The sequence below is a fragment of the Coturnix japonica genome, chromosome 3, assembly GCF_054131305.1.
Source record: "Coturnix japonica strain WE chromosome 3, WE-NBRP24, whole genome shotgun sequence".
NCBI lineage: Eukaryota > Metazoa > Chordata > Aves > Galliformes > Phasianidae > Coturnix > Coturnix japonica.
In genome coordinates, this window is record NC_140665.1 from 13,545,386 (window position 1) to 13,558,836 (window position 13,451).

The 13,451-nt window shown below is 38.9% G+C and overlaps 1 protein-coding gene across 19 annotated transcripts in view; it reads left to right on the forward strand.

Moving 5' to 3' along the window:
• The window catches only part of CDC42BPA (CDC42 binding protein kinase alpha), a 141,784-nt gene that overhangs the window by 31,273 nt on the left and 97,060 nt on the right, over positions 1-13,451 (forward strand). For all 19 annotated transcript variants that reach the window (XM_015856962.3, XM_015856965.3, XM_015856960.3 and 16 more), the window contains 2 exons: positions 4,868-4,959; positions 10,155-10,238. In XM_015856962.3, the coding sequence (XP_015712448.2) occupies positions 4,868-4,959; positions 10,155-10,238 (176 nt within the window). The remainder of the gene's footprint in view (positions 1-4,867; positions 4,960-10,154; positions 10,239-13,451) is intronic.

Genomic DNA, 13,451 nt, shown 5'->3' on the forward strand with positions numbered 1-13,451 from the left:
AAAGTGGGTCACCAAAACTTGTGTAACAAGAAAGAACAGTAACATGAAAAAGTAAGGGCTGTATCTTGATGTAGTGCAGAAGGGTTACCCAGACCTGCAGCAAATATTTTATGAACACATGGGTTATTTTTCATTTGAGACTTTGGGGGTGGAACAGAACTATTCTTGTATGTTTGGGAAAGAGATTTTATTTCTGTCTCTGATTTTAAAATTCCTGCTGAAGAATCTTTTGTGGTGGCTGCAGCCAAAGATGGCTGGATGATCTCCAGCTGACCCAGATGAGAACAGATTACTTGGTTTTTTTTTCTTTTCCCTCCGGATCCAGAATATTGTGTCTGTCTGTACCATAGTACAGGAATTTGTGGACATACTTCTCATTCTTGGAAAATGACAGATCCTTAACTTGTGCATACAGATGTTGGCACTTAATTGTTCATCAGGAAAAACATGTTAAAAATGTTCTGAGGGACTGAAAATTGACCCTTAACTGTGAAAACTTGAGAAGGGTATTTGAGGCTTGTTATTTTTTACATAGTCTTAAATAAAGTTCTGTGGTTCGGCTGTTATCTACCAAGTTTTGTCCCTGATGTGTTCTGAAGAGACAAGAAGCTGCCAGAAAGCTTTTGTGTGCTGCCCTGTCAGTCTGAGGTGGGTAGCAAGGAGGGGATGGATGCTTCATCTCTCAATGAAGTCAAGCAGCTCTTTCAGCAGCTCTGCCTTGCTGACTGGCTGTTGTTTCTTCGGAGGAGATGTGTTGGTTATGGAAGGAGCATTCTCACACCTCTTCTCTGAAGCTTTTTGAAGTGTCCAGTTGTGGTTTTCTTAACTCGGGCCTGCATTTTATGCATTTCGTAACCACAACTGATAAAGCCAGTTGAAAACGAGTTTAGGATTGAACGTGTAAAATAAAAGCACTTGTTAACTTTCAGGAACGTAGCAGAAATTCAAAGCTGCAGAATGCCTTCAAAAACAGGGCTATCTCAGCATGTTCTGCTTTCTTCTTCGGTTTTGTTTTGTTTCTTTTGTGTTTGCGAGAACTGTTAGGAGGAATCCAAGAGCCTTCTGGGAGCGTGTTGAGTGACAGTGTCTCAGGTTGTGTGGGTTTCCTCCCTAGCAAGGGAATGCTCACTCTGTGTTTTTATAATTATTTTTTAACTGGTGAAGGAAAGGGGGTTTCCTCTTGAGACGGCAAGCAGCTGGTGTTCCATGGCTGCTGTATTCTTCTTTGTTTCCTTCATAATGATCTTTCATCATTTCTGTCGACAGCCCTGATGGATGTAGCATTTAGTTTCTAAATCTTTGGCTTTCTGAGGTATGTTATATGGAACAGGGCAGTGGGTGGAAGCCTGGTTTTGCTGTGTGGGTTACTGAGGAGGAAGCAAGTTATATCATTGCTTGGAGAGGCAGGGCATAGGTACTCACTGAGACCTGCCAGTAGAAGATAGACACTTCCATTGAAGCTTTTTTGTCCTCCTTACCAGTAAAATAACTATGGCATCAGTGAGGCACCAGGGGGAATTTAGAATTCCCTGACATTGTCCCATTGTGTTTCATTAAATTTATGAATTGGTTGTGGGCGTGAGTTTTTAGTCAGTTGCAGCTCCAGGCCTGCAATACTTAGCACTTTCTTTAGGAAGTCAATCTGGTCCTCCTCTCCCTAGGGCTTTAATTTCAGCCTGTGCATAAAGCAGCTCTGGTTCTCTACAGTGCTTCACTGGGGAGGGAAAGGGTCAGCTGCAGATGAGGGAAAGAGAGAAGGAGCCACCCCAAGCAGAGGTCAGCCCTGACAGATGAGAATTGCAGGGCTTGCTCTGCCCAATCTCTGCAGACTGGGAACTGGAGGGAAAGAGAACAAGACAGTAAGACTAACTTTGCAAATGAGACTCCGGTACTGCTCTATTTTATGTGTTTTTTGTTGCTTTTTAAATTACTATTGATTGTTGTTTGTTATTGCGAACATTTATAATTACGATACTAACCTGCATTGGGTTGACAGTGTTGCTTTCCTCCCCATCAGCTCTTCAGGAGGTGGGCTTTTATCTCCAACAGTTTAAAAATGAAATCTCTTGGTATTAAATATTTCTTAGCACTGCTTACAGAATGCTTCACCTTGCACTTTGTCAGGCTGGTCAAGTTTGATGTCTCTACTTCAGAATCCATATGAGCTGGAATGTATGCTCCTCGGTATGTCTGCTTTGCCAGAAGGAGCCCTGGTGATGGGCTTTTAACGTGTTACTCCAGGTGAAATTACAGGCTGCTTTTAGCTGGAAGAATTTGAAACAATTATAGAATTCTTCTCATACTGTTGTTTTTTTTTAACAGTTTGATTGCTTTATAAACAGAAATGGAATGAATGCCTCAAACATAAAATGTGAGGAACAACCCATAGAGACTTAAATTACTTAAAATAGTCATGACAGGTTCACCTCATTAGAAAATAGCTTAGCCTGGCTTCTACTATGTTGGTTTCCCTTGAGGCTGAGTTGTTAGATGGCTTTTTCTGGCCATATGTAATTGATTAAGTGTAAGGAATCTTTGCCAAGAGGATGGTAATTCCGTTTTCCCAAGCAGGTCAAGATCCAAAGTGGTGACCAGTGTTTTTGTAGAATAGTTCTTGCAGATTAAGTTGTATCCCTCCATTCTGTGGCAATAACAACAACATGTGAATATTTTTGAGAAAACCCATCTCTATATATGGCTCAGCAGCTTGTGGCCATAAATGACATACTGGCAAATCTGTAAGTTTTATATAATGAGATTGTGGCTCCTGCTAAGTTGGGGATCTCAGCTGAATGAGTACAGGAGGAGGAGGAGGTCGTGCTGCCCGTACTTCTCTGCTGCTTTGGAAGAGAAAGAATTCAATTTGGCATAACAAACTGCTGCTCCTTGGTGCTTTGTTAGTAGTTGTGAAAAGGGATGTGGGAGGGAGAAAAGCTATTGCTCCCTATTCCTGTTACGATGAATGAAGTGCTGAAGGAAATGCCCACCCTTCCCATGGCACCTTTTGCTATTAAAAAGCTGCAGACAGGCCCTAGTATTCATCAAAGAAACTGCAACTCTCTGATAAAGGGAATGTTATTTTCTAATTATTAATTTCCTTATGATTCAGTTCAAGGGGATGAGCATATAAATAGAAGGGATGGCTGTGTCCCCGAATATTTAAATTCAGGAGCCCTTTATATCACAAGGACCCCTGTGTGCAAATTGCATTTTGAAAGCTGTTTCCTGTCCTTGGGGTTTGCTGTCTTCGTAACGGCTCGTACAGCATTGCCAAACTAGTTGCAAAAATTCTGCCCATTAACCTCATAGTCTGCAAAGCTCGATGCATGAAATTGCAATCTGAAGATATGCCTTCCAAGACCCTTGACCAGGCCAGATTTTCTGTACTAGAGATTGCTGTTGCTGCAAGAATATCAAATGTTTGCACAACAGACAAACAACGTTGATGATGAAGCACGCTGACCCTTTTTAGAACAAGCTATTTAGAGCACATTCCTTGGGCAAGTCTTTTTTGCTTTTCTTGGGCTGTATCTTGCTTCCTAAAACTGTTGGCTATACATTGACATGCCTGTTGCTAGAGATGATTAAAAAATATTAAAGAGAAGGGTTTGCAAACTTTTCCGCTGACACTGATACTACAAGTCATTAAACCAAATCCAAGCGTATTTTAGTCTGTTGTATTTTAGTGAATCAGTTTTAATGATGTTTATTTTTCCATTGTCCCTATGGGAACCCTGGAAGATTCCAAAATGTAATAATTAAAGAACGACAGGCCTTTCTTTACAATATAAAACAAGAAAGAGTTTTGTGGTTTAAACAGCTATGCTGTTGCTTGTTAACAAGATATTTTGCCTGTTACTCTAGCCAGGCCTATAATGGTCAAAAAATGTTGAAGTCAAGAACGGCGCATTTGTTTTCAATCAGTTGTTTTTCAAGTTAAACAACTTTAATGACTGGTTTGAATTTGTTCAGTAGTTGTAGTACTTGGGTTAAGTCACTCACGTTCTCCCAGTAAAGAAGTACTTGTCACTTGTTTTGCCCATTCTTAGAAAAATGAAGTTCAGATTTCTCAACCTCTGTGTGTCAGCTCTTGTGCAGTTGTTGGTGCGCTGCCAGGGATGTTGGGAAGGAAAAAGGGGGCTGATAGGAAAATTCTAAAGAACGCTATTACTTTTGTTGTGCAGTGATACCAGTTATGTTATGACTTGTACAGTCAAACTATGTGAGAATCAAGAAGAACGTTATTTCCGGATTTGGATTTGGGTGGGTGGGTTTCTTGTTTTGTTTTGGGTTCTTCTGATCGCTTTATAAATCAGCTTTATACCTGTGTGGTTTTTCCACTAAATGCGCAAATAATGCCTTGCGAATACAACTGTTACCACTTCCAGGAGCTAAGAACTGACTATGAAGTGTTCCTGAAGTTGTCCTTAAAACTATTGCGTGATGCAGAGTCAAGACCAGTGTTACCCTCCCAGTCATTTTTCATCAGCACTTTAATTTTATATCAAGTACAAGAGCTGTTTAGCAGAGTGGCATCCAAAGGTCAAAAAGTGAATTCCTCAATATGTTAAACTTTGCTTATGCAGTAACAGATGATGTTATACATAGATGCAATAGACAACTCGGAACACAAAAGACCATGTTGTTCAGTGACTGTTTTCTTCAGGGCAAAAACACCCTTTCTGTCACAGCGGTTTTGGCTTAGTTTTTATTGGTTATTATTTCCAGCTTTGAATTTGCAATATTACATTATAGAACACAGATATAGAAGTAGTCTGTTGTTTTCAGGACTCTAATTACATCTATTTTATGCTACTGTTACATTGTTTGTTGTTGTTTAATGATTGATATTTTTCTTTTGTTTCAGCCAAACCATTTACGTCTAAAGTGAAACAGATGCGACTACATAAAGAAGATTTTGAAATCCTGAAGGTGATTGGTCGGGGAGCCTTTGGTGAGGTATGTCCATGAGATAGGCAGGAGGAAGGATCTGAATATGCTTTTGCACATCTGTGGTGCTGAAGAAAGACAGTTGACAGCCCATTTATTGTGTACATACGTACAAATTGTATGTGATGTGGACATAATGGATGATATAGGTTAACCTAATAATTGATGCAAGTATATTTGGATTTATATATTCTCTGATAGCTCACTGTAGTTTATGTCCCTTAAATTTTGAGAGAAGAGACGTACATATGAAAGGGTGAAAGACGGTGTTTCAACCATCTGACGATAAACTATTTGCTTGACTGTACTTTCTAGTCAGCAGATGGACTCTGAAGTACTGACAGTATAAGGATCTGGTCTTTTCTAATTATCCTAATGACTAAATTGTTCTTGAAAACTGCTTTCAGACTTAACAGATATTGCTACTGACATTCTAGGAACATTTACTTTGTGTGAAAATTTGGCTTTTCGGATCTGTGATTATGGAAGATGAAATTTCTATAGTTAGTTTTTAAGGAATGGGGATTTTTTACTGTAGCGTATATCAGTGCATGCTCTGATGATACCTCAGTGTAAATGTCATCTTCGGGCAGGCATAAAAAAGACAACAAGAAGGATAGCGTTTACTTCATCTCTTTTGGTTTTTTTTTTGCTCTGTCTGGACTAATGATTCTTTATAGAAAAGACTAAAGATTATTCTATGGATATTAGCTGTTCATGGATGATTAATCTTAACCTTTGCTGCAGAGAAGGTGCTGGATGCACCATTTCAAGACAAATGTTTCTGCGTGAAACAGTGACTTTTCTCATTACTGCCATAGCAGTTGCAGCTTAGTACATTTATGAATCACGTAAGATGCAAGAAAAATCACTGACTTGTCAGAAGAACCGTGTGTGAAACCTGCCTTGTGTCTTGTTTTTGAAAGAAGACAGTTTTGTCTGCTGAATCAGCATCAAACCGCACAGCAGCTAAACCACAGAAAAAATCCTGTATTGCTTTCTTAAGAAGCTTCTTTGTAGTGAATCATACCACAAATAGTGTCAGCTTAACTTTCCCCATCTTCTTCTGCAGACCGTGCATAATGCGGTAGTTCTAGGAACAGTGTTTCTTTGTAACACCCTACCTGAGAAAGATGGCATGAGTACTTGATTGTGAAAATGGGTAGTAAGGAGAAAACTTGAATTCTCTCAATGAAAACATTTGTTCTTACATGTTCTTAAAGTAGGACTTCTTAAATGCTTGCATTGATCTATTTTAAGGATACTGACTGGCTTAAAAACAAACTTCAAGACTTAGACATCCGCCTAGGAAAACAAGTTCTGTGTGAAATTACAGCAATGTTTAAAGAAGAGCAGATGAATTTTACTACTCTTTTAGCTACTGAACAGTATATTAATATTCAACTGTGAAATACTTTTATGATGCAGTAGATGATAATAGTTTGATGAAACAGATTAAGGAATCAAAAACATATACTTTCTTTCTAGCCAACTGCAAAAGAGACCCAAGCTACTCCAAGTAGCAAGTCTCAGGCTTGTTCGATGTGTATAATTTTCATACTCAGTAAATATTTCCCTTTTTTATGCAAGTTTGATGAAGCCAAGTGGTGTAAAGATGGCGTATAACTGTAAGAGATTCCTGGTTTTCTTTTTCCCCTAAGTCCTTAGCCTGCTTGCTGTCGTTCTGAGAATGCTTCCTTTTTGTCAAATTAATGATGTCCACTTTCCCTCTCCATGTATACATTTACTTTTTTAAGATTTAGAGTTAGGAAGTTCTGCCTTTTAGAAAAGACAGATGTCTTCCTGATGTGGACATCAGGTGTTTTCATTCTGCTTATGTTCAGCACGTGGTTCGACAGATTTTAATGGACAACCCTAACTGAAAAGACTTCATGCTTGGAATTGGAAGGAGTCTGCTAGGGCAAGTGCAGGAGCACTGCTGATTCCAGTAGGCAACAGCTCTTACTGGTGTCTTTTAGTTGTATGAAAATGAGTCTGTTTTAAGGTTCTAAATAATGTTGAAATTTTCATTCTATTGCTACTTGGCTGGGCAAGCAAATATTTGTGTAGTTTTTGATATTTCAAAGATGATGATTTTTGTAGCTTTGAGAACTGATGCAGTCATTGCTGAATTCTGGCATCCAGTAATGAACAGTAACATTCTTCCCCCGCCATCAATCCAGAGGTTTGTCATAAGACTTAAACTGTAAGAAAAGCCAAAGGAGTGCTGTGCTCAGATGACTTTTGTTTCTCAAGAGAGATGAGGCTGTTAGTTCCCTAAATGTTGCTTTCAAACTCAGTTTCTGGGGGGCTGGTTACTCTCCATCAAGCAGTGCTGGCCCTTTTTTACCCTCTCCCCTTATTTTTTTCCCCTTTTCAGTAGTAGCTTCTGGCCTAGCTTTGTTATTATGCACAATAATCATTTTGTTTTTAAGCTGGTTATTTTTTGCGGCAGAAGATGTGACCGGCAGGATGCCACACAGTGCTGCTGTTTGTGGGAAGTACAGAAAGCTGTTGGAGGAATGAGGGGAAAGGAAAAAAAAAAGAAAGACTAAACCAAAATGTTTACATCAGCACATACCAATAATTTTTGTTGAGCTGCTCACAGGAAAATGTAAATTAAAGCAAGCAAGCAAACAAAACTTCCACCGCAAAAAGTAAATATCTTATATATCGTGTGTCCACTTTTAGTAAATTCCAGTAGGAAGGCATTTCAGGATAACTACTTAGGAGTGGCTGTTCTTTCTTCTGTCTCGACAGCTTCACTGGGGAGAGGAGTACATCAAAACAGCACTCAGTCCTTGTGCATTTATACAAAGAGCATATAACGTGTGTGCGTAAGCACTGTGGTGTCTGTAATCAGCTTTCAGCCTTTTTTGTTCCAATCAGAAACTGCGTTGGACTGTTCTTTGTTAAGTGTCAGATTATTGTTTCACAGTCAAATCCTGAGATAAGCAGTTTAGAGTTTACTTCCATTAAGCCCTAAGACACCTGCAAAAAGGTGTTGTGATTGCCTAGGAGTCGTGATGTTTATGATCAAGTCTTGTGTGTGCATAGTGGCTATTGATATGGAATAACATTAATGGCTTTCATGAGTTAAAAGGCTGCCTCTGATTGTAAACACAGCTGGGAAATGTGAACTCATTTTTATTCTTTAGTCACTGCTCAGTACTGAGCACATTCTGGGGTACCAAGTCCTCAACTGTGTGAAGCCTGGTCCTCCAACTGTTAACCAGAGGCAGCACTGTGACTCCTTTGGTTGTCTCCAAGTGAGTGCTGTGTAGGGCACTGCAATTTTAGATGGTTACGCAATAAGCATGTGTAATTCAGAGACTATGGAATATAGTTTTGCGGGAAAAAAACATAACAGACACACAAAAAGCCTTTCACTGAGCAGGCAATGGAAGAATCCCAAAGTTGGATGAAAAATCCCTGTGTTCTGCCTTATCCTCTGTCTGACTGTCCTACTGTGTTAGTGGTGGTGGAGGTAAAGATACTTCCCCTGCAAGCAGCAGCAATCTTGGCAACTCTGTGGAAAACTATGATGCTCAGTACAGATGCCATTTATGAAATGATGTGAGATTGTCTAACAAATTTGTGTTTCAAATTCAAAAGTACCATGGAGGGATTTGAGGACATGAGCCTTGGTTTTTATGCTTGCAGTAGCCTCTAAACATGTCACTTCCTAAGCTAGTTTAAACATGTAGGTAGATCTAGTACCTTTCTCTATTGTCTTTTTTTTTTCTTGCTTCCAGCCCCCAAGGCAGCAGTGTCAGCAGCAGGGCTGGTCATGCACTGCTGCCCATATGCAAGGTGACAGCTGCTTTGTCTATGAATCTGTAGCTAAGCAGGAGATACACTTTTAGATACACTAAAGTTAGACATTATTGCAATGTGTACTTTTGCATTACATATGAAGCTGCTGCAGCTGATGACGCATTTGAAGGTGGTGGAAAGATGTTTGTGGGACATTCTTATGTGCTTTCTGTTATCACTGTTCTTGCACAGAGTTCATTTGCTGATTATGAAAGAAGCAGAAGGAATGTAGGAGTCAATCTTAGTATTTTTTTTGTCACTGACCTGCAGGGTAAGATGATGATCTGGTTGATAGCATGCTGGTTTGTAACTAAGTATGCACATAAATGAACTTCTTTCCTGAAGCCTTATGGATTACTTAAAATGGAGTAGACAGAATGGGGTAGCTGGGGAACGGCTGGTAAAATGTATTGCTAGTGGAGCTTTTCTATAGTTGAGATGGTATTAGAGTGGGTTATTCTCACTTTGGCAGCTCTGAGTGTGTGAAAGGTTGATGGCCAGTTGGGTTAAGACACAGACCTTTCCCTGCCCAGGGCATCTTCACAGTTGAAAACATGTTTATGTAAATATCTTCCTTTACGCTTTCCTAAGATGCAGTATTTTTAGCTTTTAATATAATCAACCCAAGCTATACATTTCTATGAATAAGACTGGGTCAGTTGATTTTGTTAATGTATTATGTGGGCCTATGGTATGTGATGTTTAACAGCAAAGAGGAGCAGGGCTTGTATTTTCTAAGTTCTGCTTTTCTGGAAAATGTGAAATTCAGAGTTTCTGTACCACTGACAAGAGTGGTCATAAAAAGGCTCATTGAACTTCAGGTGGAAAAATGTGAAAGAATACCTTACCATGTCTTCAGAGAACGTCTAGCGCCTTTTTTGAAATGAGAGTAGAAATTATAGCAGATCTACAGTCGTAATTTGTGTCAAAAACCTAAAATATATTGTTTCTTGGTTTTTTGAACTGACTACAAGATTGTTGTCTTTTCTGTGCGGGTCTGTAATTTAAATTACTGTGTAATACTGGAAGGAGGGGACCAAGAACATAAAGTGTACGGTCCTTGTTAACTTCATGCAGATGATAGAGCAAAAAGTGTGGTAATAAGAAATAGTATTGTTCATCTGTCATCTCTTGGAAAGAATGATGTTTAATGGAACTGTGATACTTAATGAAAGCTTGAAATAGACTTGGATCTTCTCCAGTATAAATATCCTGTACTGCTGTGATGTTACTCTTTCTGGATAGAGATGGTATGGTACTGTGCATGGATAATAAAGTTAAGCGTAAGAAACACTGAAGAAAAAAACTATCACAACATCTTCAAGATTTCATGAAGTGAAAAACAGCGTCTCTAATGTTTTAGCTTATCCTTCATTTATCTTTTCCAGGTTGCAGTGGTAAAACTGAAGAATGCAGATAAGGTTTTTGCCATGAAGATACTTAATAAGTGGGAGATGCTGAAGAGAGCTGAAGTAAGCCTACAGAAATGTTCCTTATAATGATTCTGTACCCTCTTACTATGCCCTCTGAATTTTTACTACTTTTTCAACTAGAAAACTGCGTATGTAGAGATTAAGGAGGTGCTTCAGTACTTAATGACAGTATGAAGATTAATGTTAAAGTAAGCTTAAGGCAGTTTATAAGAAGGGTTGATGGCATGATGTCTTGATTTAGATTGGGCTGAATATGGTGCCCCTTTTCTGCAGTTGCCCAACAATTACCTGCTATGTGAACAACACTGTAATGCACGTATGTCAGTAGTCTTTGGCAGGTATATTTTTTTCTGCTATAATGAAATTGTGAAGCTTATAACTCCTGGTGTGTGAAGTCCAATGTTCAGATTGAAAAAATTAGAAACAAAAGTTTCAAATTAATGCATAATGAGTTTCATCTTTGTTCAGTATCTGAATAATTACTGAATAATCGTAATAGAAAGAGGTATTTCTCTTTAAGACACACATCTTTATTGTAGGTTTTATTTTAGTGAAAAATAAAATACATGAAATAAAGTTCCACCCTATTTTCAGATGTACACTTTTCAAGTCAGTTTAATTGCCAATTCTTTCCATTAAAGTGAAGTTATAAATAGGTTTGCAAGATTTTCTCTGTGAAAGGTATTAAAAATACTTTTCCCTTGAGTCTAGATTAATTTCTGAAAGTCTGAGCTGTTAGCCTAAAAAGAACTGCAGCTCTGTTTTTCCATGTATTTGTAATCCATGGGTATGCAGAGGGAAGGGAACCATCTGGAGGGAAAATGCATTAGAAGGCATGATGTGCAGCAGCTATAACTTGTCACTCATAATGTTGATGAATGAATCGCTGTCGTTACTTCTGGAACAGTGATGACTCATTTTGGCTCTGTTAGTGGTGTGCTGCATGAACACAGGAATACATGGGAAAAATACACAGTTCAAGAGTATAAATGCATAGGTGTATGTGTAAATGGTGGAGTTAAGTTGTTTGTATATGCCTATATTGACTTCATGGGAAGTGAGATTCATTTATGAAAACACAAAGTATGTGTTAAGAGGCTGGTGAATGCCAGATTATTCACTGCAAACTCTGAGAGGGTTCTTTATGCAAAAACTTCATTTACAAGGAAGTTAAATGAGGTATGAGGTCACTGTCCTCTTTTGTATTATGAAGAGCAGTTTTCTTAATGCTTGCCTGTGTTGACAATTCAGATGTGGTGTAAAGCCGGACATTACCGGTACAAGGATAACCTGAATGTCTGCAGTGGCTTCCTGTTGTGTTCTCAGACCTGTTACCATGAGTGCATTTGTGCCACACCAGGGCCAGCTGAAGCTCAGGAGAGATCAGGACACACATTATGCAGCATGGAAGCAGTGCTTCTGGAGGTGCTAATGCTGAGCTGCTAAGATATCCCCACCAAGTGGCTGAGAGATCTGAATCCTATGCTGGTTGAAGGCCATGATAACATGACAGATGTACATGCAGAACACCAACTTATCTGCACCAGGGAGTTTGATCAGATGATCTCTAGAAGTAACTACCAGCAGTTCAGATGGACTGTGCTTAATGAAGATTACATGCAGTGTTGAGATAAAGGATTTGGTCTTACAGAGGTTTCAGTAAGGCCAGAGTTATTACATACCTGAAAAATTCAGACCCCAGAGGTGCATGTTGAGTCTATGGAAGAAAGAATAGAGTTTGCTGTGCATCTCTTCCTTTCATCCACGAGAAGGTGTTGCTTTGTCTGGTACTCTGGGTGTTGTGATGGAAGTCCTCAGCCATGTGGTTCTCTGGCAAGCTAGAGAGGGAGGGCACAAATGCAAGCGTTCCTTTAGGGAATAGGTTCAGTTATTAGTTACATTAAATAACTGTATGTCCTTGTGTAAACAGAGTTTTATTGATATATAAACAGTTTTTTTTCACTGATACACTTACAGCTACTCTAGAATTTTCTTTGATCTGAAAGTAGTGTAAAGGCACAAAAAAGCATGAATTTATATAATTGAACACTTAGAGTAATTACAAGAACCACTTCTACTGCGTGTTTTTGGCCATGAATTAACACCAGGTCCAGGAACCACTTAGACTACTCGGCTGTGCACTGTCTCAACGGATCTGCTGTGATCATAGCTGTTACTGTTAGCTCTAGGCACGTTGCCCAGAGGTAGGTGTCTTGAGTGCATGAGGAATGCACAGCCTCCTGTTAAATCATGGCAAAAACAACTAGAATTATATAACCTCTGAATTGTGTAACAAGTGGACAAACGACATGTCATCCTTGCGAGGAGTTTGTGGTATCTCTGAAGTATCCCGAGAGATTACCAACAAGGAAGGAAAAAATGTAACGGAAGCGTGAGCAGCTGTTCTTCCGTCTGAAGATCATTCTCTTTTTCTCCTCCTGTCCTCAAGTCTACTTTTTGATTAATAACCTTTGACAGTGTTTGTTTAAAGTATTTAATCAGACTTCAGTGCTTTATCGCATGCATTGTGCTATGATTAAAGCGTAACATATTTCTTTTCCTTATTCATACTCACTATATTCACCAAAATGAGACCTGCTACAGCTTATTTGATTAGGAATCTAATTCATACTGAACATATTCTGCATACCTCAGCCTTAAATGCTGTTTCACTCTTTGTTTTTTCCTCTCCAAATCTCACAACCATCTTCTGTTTATAGAAGTGAAATTGTCATTCTGTCAGGTTCTTTCTGTTGATGTTTTTATTCACTTCTCAGGGCAGGTTGCAGGATTTCCATTGAATACTTTGCTGTATTCAGAATCGTTTCTCTTTGCATCTTATCTTCTGTTTCTTATGAAGCTGTGTTCCCCTCTGAGGAGGTGGTCCTTAGTATTTCTCACTGTTCATGTTCTTCATCTGTTCTATTTGGCATGAAGGCACCTTGTGTCATCTTTGATTCTTTCCAGTATATCAGGGCAAGAGAGTGGTAGCACAATGAGTTTAAGACAGAAGGCTCCATGTTCTAGTATGTTCTAGTTCTTCTGTCCTATTGAAGTAGTAACACCTTTATTGATCTTTATTGATCTACTTAATCATACAATGAATGATAAGCAGCAGCATTTTCTCCCTCTGCATCACTTAGCTATATAGAAGTTGTATCATGTCACATTTGAAGGAAATAGGCTTTTCTGATGCTAGATTTTATACAGATTTTGGTGTGTTTGAAGAATATAATAAATGACATTTTAACA